This window comes from Danio rerio, chromosome 4 (assembly GCF_052040795.2).
Source record: "Danio rerio strain M-AB ecotype USA chromosome 4, GRCz13ab, whole genome shotgun sequence".
Classification (NCBI taxonomy): Eukaryota; Metazoa; Chordata; class Actinopteri; order Cypriniformes; family Danionidae; genus Danio; species Danio rerio.
The window spans coordinates 5,274,426-5,282,500 of NC_141024.2; the positions used below are offsets into that span (position 1 = coordinate 5,274,426).

Genomic DNA, 8,075 nt, shown 5'->3' on the forward strand with positions numbered 1-8,075 from the left:
AGTCTTTATAGGACAGTTCAGACAAAAATGAAAATCTTGTCATCTTTTACTCCTCCCCTTGCTACAAGCCTAATATTATTTCCTTTGTTGAACACAAAAGAAGATATTTTAGCTTTGACTTCCATAGTATTTTTAATCCTTGTGAGCAATTCCAGCATTACAGATGTGATATTTGCAGTAAAATCTTAAACATGAAGTTGAAGTCAGAATTATTCGACCCCCTTTGAATTGTTTTTTTAATATTTCCCAAATGATGTTTAACAGAGCAAGGACATTTTCACAGTATGTCTGATAATATTTTTTCTTCTGGAGAAAGTCTTATTTGTTTTATTTTGACTAGACTAAAAGCGTTTTTTAATTTTTTAAAAATACATTTTAAGGTCAATATTATTAGCCCCTTTAAGCTATATTTCTTTTCGATAGTCTACAGAACAAACCATCATTATACAATAACTTAATTACTCTAACCTGCCATCTAATTAACCTAGTTAAGCCTTTAAATGTCACTTTAAGCTGTATAGAAGTGTCTTGAAAAATATCCAGTCAAATATTATTCACTGTCATCATGACAAAGATAAAATAAATCATTTATTAAAAATTACTTATTAAAACTAATATGTTTGGAAATGTGTTGAAAAAATACTCCGTTAAATAGAAATTAGGGAAAAATAAACAGGGGTGCTAATATTTCAGGGTGGCTAATAATTCTGACTTCAACTGTATAAACCCAGAGAATGTTAACAGTATATTAATACATCAGTTTATATTTTCCAAAACACCTAACCATGTAGTTAAGGGATCATAAAATATCAGTCTGTGAGCATGTTTTATATTTTAGTTGAGGAAAATAAACATGCACAGTGCAGTGTTGGGGAAAATTACTTTTGAAAGTAATGCATTACAATATTTAGTTACTCCCTGTAAAAGTAGCTAGTTGCGTTACTTTCTTACTTTTTATGGTAAGTAATGCATTACGTTACTTTTGAGTTACCTTTTATTACCTGGCTGAGGCTTGATCTCTTTCAAAGTTTTTTTTCTCTTTCTTTTTTTAATAGAGGAGCTCTGCAATTAAAAACACACTGTATAACCTCTACATTTACCTTTAAAAAGCACATGAAAAAAAACAATATTTTAGGATAATGTTATCTAAGAACTTCCTGACAGTGACCCCTGAGCTCATCATGCCGTATATACAGATTATTGAACGTTTAAAGCAATGTATTTGCTATTTTTGTACTATTTGTCTTCAGTAGAGTCAATGTCCGTTGAGACAATCCCCTTTTCCTTTTCTTCGATGCGTTCAAAATAATGAACACATTCTCTCATTGACTGCGCTATTCCTTGTGACTAATTTAAATTCAGCAGTTTATTTTTATAAGCTAATTAATTAAACTCGCGTTTTATTTTTTTAAGAAGTAACTCAAATATTATTACTTTATTTTTTAAAAGTAATGCATTACTTTACTCTTTACTTAGAAAAGTAATATATAAAGTAACTTGTGTTACTTGTAATGCGTTACCCACAACACTGGTGCTATGGAGGTGACAAAAAAAGTATGCGAGTTTACAGTATACACCACACTCAAAAGAAATAATGCTTATCAAAAGGTTAAGACTCGGCATTTATGAGGAAAAAGCTTGGTTATGGATGTGGCAGATGTGAAATTTCCATTTTGTGACTGGTAAATCAATTATAATTGTTTGAAAACACTGACAGAGACGTTTTTTGGTATTTTTGCAGTACTGTAAGATACAAGCCTATCAAAAAACTAAAAAGGGTTTTACTGTTTTGGCCGAAACTTTGTTTTCATGGCAAAGTTGACATTTATATGGAATTGCTCTATTTTAGATTTCAAAGGTTAAAGATTTCCAGAGTGTCTTCTTTTGTGTTCAACATAAAGATGCAGAAAGACTTTAAAAAGTAAATGTATTTTCATTTTTGTGTGAACTGCCCCTTTATCTCTCCAGACGTGTTTGTTACAGCCACGTCATTTAATAATGAAAGAGTATTGATGGTTAGTGATGCCACCAGTCTCTATGAATCCTCCACCCGCTCTCCAACCATCATTTTGGAGGAGGGATCTGCTCATTTTCCTCCTTCAGACGGACAAGGAGAGTTCAGCGGGTCTGGATCTGCAATCTTCCTGGAGGAGCTCGACCGGGAATGGGAGCTGGAGCAAACCCGCACGGCTCCTAAAAATGCGGATCTGAGGAAAACCCAAGAGGAAAACCATGAAGGACTGCCCTCTACTTTCTTCTTTGAGAGCGAGCGTGAAGCTTCCTCCACATATAAACCACAAAACCAGGATTTTCTGTCATGGGTGACCTGGTCAGCTGAATCTGACTCTGGATCAGGTCAAGGCGGATCAATGATCTCCCAAACTGAGGATATTCCCATTCAGCTCATAATTCCTAAACTCAATATCCCAGAGGAAAACCATGCAGGTAAAACTTGTGCATGACGCCGAGCACATGTTCCTTTTCACACAAATGATATTTGCAGGGACTTACTATTGAAGAATAAGGATGATTTTAATGCATTTCTTTGCAGAACACAAAATTAATCTCAAAAATCAACCTAAGATCACCATGAATTGGATAGTAAAATAGTCCTTTTATTATCTTTCATAGCAACAATTTAAAATTAGGGATTTTTTTTAAGGTAAGGGTTATTTGTGGATTATGTTTTCTAACAGGAATGATGTTACATGATCAACAATATACATTAACTCAGGAACACGTCTAACTCTGCACAATTAGGACATGCTTTCCCAATATTTGTTTCCGATAGAGACCTTACAAAAGGATTTCATTAAAGTCAAGAAGAAATTAGGCAAACCCTGACCTGGTTACTTCATTTTGTTTTTGGATTTGGATATACTCTGACGTAAAGCCACTTAAAACAGTTTTGAAATGAGAAAATATTTTAAGTCTCTGCATGATTTTGTCCTTTGGGAACAGATTGGATGGTTGGAAGATGAGAGTTGCCCTGATAGCTCTTCTGAAAGGCATTAAATTTGACCATTTTGAGAGGCAAGAGATGGTACTAAGGTACCAACAAATCAAGGTGTTTAAGACTACTAGAGACTATTAAGTAGGTTTGAGTTGGAGGTAGGGATGCAACGATTATGGAATTTGGTTGTACGATTATAGTCTGAGAAATAATCCCGGTTTCACGGTTATCATGATTATTATGCATTCATTAATTTCAAAACACTACTAGTTTAGTAAATCTCATCAAAACTCCTTATATTAAAGTGTTGATTATTGCTGCTTAGTAACTCAATAATACATGACAAAACAATAATAAAAACAAACAATAGTCCATTTCTCTTTGGACTTAAAATTAATTTTAAAAAGTTGTTGTTGTTTTTTTTTTTTTTTTTTTTGCATTTAAACATAAGTAATAATTTTACACTAAAAATAAATGACAGGACAATAAATACATAAATAAAAATAAGAATGTATAAATGTATTGTCTTGTATTTTTTTCTCTTTGGAGTAGAAATGTGTATATTTCATAATAAGGATGAAGCTGATCAGTCCAGTTCTTGTCACGTGACTCATGGTCCGTTCGCGGCATTCTTTCAACTAGGTAAGGCTGGAAAGCAAGAGCACGTCAATCCTAATAAACGCGCACAAGCCATGCACCTCTACTGGAAATAACAAACTTGCACGCGCAAAGACACACAATGTCCCTTTAGTTAATAGCCTCAGCCACAGTTAATCTAGTGTGCGTGGTTAATTGTCTTGGTGTACAAGCTCGAAACTTACACAGCTGGCATAACTTTGATGCAGTTTTGTTCCGTGCAGAAATGCGGTGTTGAGAAGCCTTTATGGTTAATTAATCATGATGAATTAAACCAGGGTTAATAGTGCAATCGTTTAATCGTTGCATCCCTTGTTGGAGGTGGTTAGAGTGGAAATCTGCAGAGCTGCAGCCCTTCAGGAATTGAGTTTGAGGCCATTGGTTTAGAATGTCACATGTGCTTGAATAACTGTGAGGCGTTGAATTTTTTGGGGGATTTTCAGGCTAACACCAGGTTAAAATGATTATGATAGGACTGTGCAAATGCAAAAGTATGATGTTTTATTTTATTATGTTGTAATGAGCACAGACAGCAACAATAAGGGGTCTTGTGCTGCCATCTAGCAGCTAATATGGTAATTGAACCACTGAAATAAGCATAGCAACACACTTAAAATGCAGTATCTCGCAGGGGCGCCGCTTAGAGGGATTGGGTGGTTGGGTGGGGGGGGATGGGTTCAGTTAGGTCGATTCTAAGGGCCCATAAATTTAGGGGGGCCCCAGAGACATTATCAAGGGCCCGCGCCAAACCCCCAGTTTTTTTTTTTTTTTTTTGGTTGAATTGTGTTCCTGACACCACTCATTAAGCAAATTTGGAGTTTTGATTAATAACCTATGCACAAAAGGTAAACCAAACAGTGAAAGGGATCTGGATGCAGACTTGAGGCATTTGCAATCTGAACTACATGCAACGCTATGTGCACATCTGACCCCACCCCTAATACTACCCCTCACAGTGACATCTCTAGCTCCATTGAGTGCATTGTGTCTGACATTGTTAATCTGAAACTTGCAGTCTCAGCTTGCATTTAAAGGCTACATCCAGATACTATTGCAAACAGTTGCACTGCCAGTGGAAGTGATCATTGGTGGTAAATGACATGCAGTAGAAACTATCTGACAATGTGTTCCCCAGTGAAATTTCTGAAGGTGTAGCTGCTGGATTAGTTGACTTCATGTAAGCATGCATTCAACAGCTGATTAAATATAGCGTATAAATATAGCTGTTATGTGATATTATGTCTAATGGTGAGATTATGCTGAGACTTGACTGTGTGTCCTCCAACAGAGGCGAGTAACAGCAGTCCAGAGTCTCGTGTTGGGATGGTTGGAGGGACAGAGACAGAGAAACGGGCTGTTGTTCCTCTGGCTATAGTTTCCACACTAACTGTGCTGTGTTTGGTGGTGCTGGTCGGCATCCTCATCTACTGGAGGTAAATGATTATCAAAAACACAACAGGGAGAGAATATTTGCTGTAGTTTGTCTCTATGTGACTTTTTTTTTTTACAGAGAAATGTTACATTTTTTAATTTACACTGATTTTGTTGCATTTTATTTATTTTTTATTGCAATAAAGCACAGTGTTTTCTGTAATATTTGCATCTGTATATCTTGCAGAAGATGCTTTCAGACAGCACATTTTTATGTAGAGGACACCAATTCAGCCCGAGCCATTTCAGCTCCATCAACTCCTCTTCTGCTGCCTACAGGTAACAAAAATATTTAATTTTTAGTTTGTTCATTCGTTTATTCATTGATTTATTCATTTATTTATTCATTCATTCATTCATTCATTCATTTAATCATCCATTTACTTATTTATTTATTTAGTGGATGATTTAGTTAGATAGTTTGTTTGTTAGTTAGTTAGTTAGTAAGTTAGAATATTTAATTTATAAAAATAAATTAAATAATTTATGCATTTTATAATATAATAATTTTATTTTTTTGTAAATTCAATTAAATGAAGAAATGTTGCTTAGCTTGTTGAATATTTCATTTATTTAATTGAATTTATATTAAAATAAAAAATCATTTTTATTTTAATAAACATGTTATACATTATTTTATATAATGAAGTAATATATTTAAAGTAGTACACACATTGTATAATAAATTTGTTTGCATGCTTTTTTTTAATAAATAAATATTAATAATCACATAATTAAACAAATATTTTAAATTTTTATGTTTAATCATTTATTTACTTATTTGTTTATTTATTTAGTTAGGTAGTTAGTTAGTTAAATGAAAATTTCATTTATTTAATTGAATTGTATTAAAATTATATATATATATATATATATATATATATATATATATATATATATATATATATATATATATATATATATATATATATATATATATATATATATCCTCTAACTATATATATATATATTTTAATAAATTATTTTATTCTAATAATGTTTTATATATTTATATAATTAAATGATTTATTTAAATAAATGCATATATTCTATAATAAATTGGTTTGCCTGCAGGTTTTTTTATGGATAAATAAATATTAATAATTATATATTTGAAACTTTTAATTTTTATGTTTATTAATTTTTGTTTATTCATTCATTCTTTCATTCACTTCATTTGTTTGTTTATTTATTTGGTGGAGTTAGTTAGTTGAATATTTAATTTATTTATTTTAATTTATATTAACATAAAAAATATACCCATTATATTTCAAATATAAAAAATAAAATATAAAAAATATACCCATTATATACCCAATATACCTCATTTTATTTTAATATAATATATATAAACTTTTATATATTAATTTATACTATTAAGTACTATATTTAAATAAATACATATATTATATGTAAAATTGTTAAATTGATTTACCTGCATTTATTTTGAATGTATAAATAGTAAATAAATATTATGGAATCCTCTCCCTTATTCTGTAAGGAATGCATCAACAATAGCTATTTTAAAGAAGATACTAAAATTTCATCGTTAAGATTGCATTTTGTTTTTTATAATTTTTGATGATTAAAATGTATTCTTGTATTTTATTGCATGTTTGATTTCTCTGTTGTTGTAGTGCTTCGGGTTTTAGAAACCACATTATAAATCAAATGTATTATTATTATTATTATTATTATTATTATTGTTATTGTTATTGTTATTGTTATTGTTATTGTTATTGTTATTGTTATTGTTATTATTATTATTATTATTATTATTATGTTTAATTTATTTGTTATATTTATATTAAAGTAATTATATATTTTTATTTGAAAAATAAATGAATAAAATAAAACAACCAAACAAGATAACTGTATTTAAGTAAATGTGCATATTTTTCATCAATATTTCAATTCATAAATAAAAATTACTTATATATAAAAATGTCCTCTTTTTTTGTGTTTTCAGAGGACAACGAAGCTCTCCCTGTTAAGGACTTTGTTAAACATGTTGCTGACCTCCATGCAAATCACAAATTCTCCAAAGAGTTTGAGGTACTTGTGATTGCAATCTGCAGTTTTTTCAAATGCATAGCCTTAAACACAGCACCTTTAATATGTAATATAAATACACCAAACAGTGCATTGATGACATAAATTCATGAATGTTTTGGAGCGTATGTGAGGGGCAGCATGTATGTACAGGCGTCTGTGCAAGGAAACACTGCATGAACACAGAAACAGCCCCCTCTAAACCCATCTGAAGCATGAAAACACATGCCTCATGTTCCTGCACTGGCGCCTCTCTGTTTGTCCGGACTTTCATTGTGCTTTTCTGCATTCTCACCCCTCCCTTATTAGATCTTGAAAGAGTCTTACGAGGTAAGACGGATCTCCCTTTTGTTACTTGTTCTTTTTGCATTGTTTTGACGTGTCAGTGTTGCTCTGTGCATGCTTAGTGTGCATGTTGAAATGAAATAAGCTTGATTTGAAATCTACTTTAATCAGTGATGGATTTAAATATTTGATTCATTTTAGGAGATTCAGGGCTGCACTGCAGACATGGGCATTACAACAGACAGCTCCAACCATCCGGATAATAAGAGCAAGAACAGATACATTAACATCCTGGCCTGTATGAGCTCTCTATGTCAGTATAATAAGATGTCCATATGCATTTAGAGATGGTAAAAAGAATGTTTTTGTGCTTTCAGATGATCACAGTCGAGTTAAACTCTCTCAGAATTCTGACAAGGATGGAAAGACAGGGGACTACATTAATGCTAACTATGTGGATGTAAGTCTATACTGCATTTTACATTAAGTTTTATTCATTCATTTCCTTCGGTTTATTTCAGAGATCTCAAACTCAAATTGGCGAGGGGGGCATATTAGTGACTGACCATTCATAAGAAGGCTGCTTTAACATTTAAGCACAACAAAAAAGTAGACACCTGATATAATTGATGCACTCAGACATTCTTCCCCAGAGTATCACAGCTCCTTTTTTTGTTATACATATTAAAGGGGTAGTTTAAATTGCTATAAAATACTA

General features: G+C 31.8%; 1 protein-coding gene across 17 annotated transcripts in view; it reads left to right on the forward strand.

Moving 5' to 3' along the window:
• Nucleotides 1-8,075, forward strand: part of ptprz1b (protein tyrosine phosphatase receptor type Z1b) — a 93,351-nt gene that overhangs the window by 70,049 nt on the left and 15,227 nt on the right. For 4 of the 17 annotated variants that reach the window (XR_015942172.1, XR_015482485.2, XM_087247903.2 and 1 more), the window contains 7 exons: nt 1,969-2,445; nt 4,878-5,022; nt 5,208-5,299; nt 6,990-7,075; nt 7,382-7,402; nt 7,559-7,655; nt 7,735-7,817. Coding sequence is in view for 10 of the 17 variants with exons in the window: in XM_087247903.2 (XP_087104029.2) it covers nt 1,969-2,445; nt 4,878-5,022; nt 5,208-5,299; nt 6,990-7,075; nt 7,382-7,402; nt 7,559-7,655; nt 7,735-7,817 (1,001 nt within the window). In the remaining 7 variants the exon portion in view is untranslated. The remainder of the gene's footprint in view (nt 1-1,968; nt 2,446-4,877; nt 5,023-5,207; nt 5,300-6,989; nt 7,076-7,381; nt 7,403-7,558; nt 7,656-7,734; nt 7,818-8,075) is intronic. The other 13 variants (XR_015942173.1, XR_015482487.2, XM_087247905.2 and 10 more) reach the window with 5 other exon arrangements.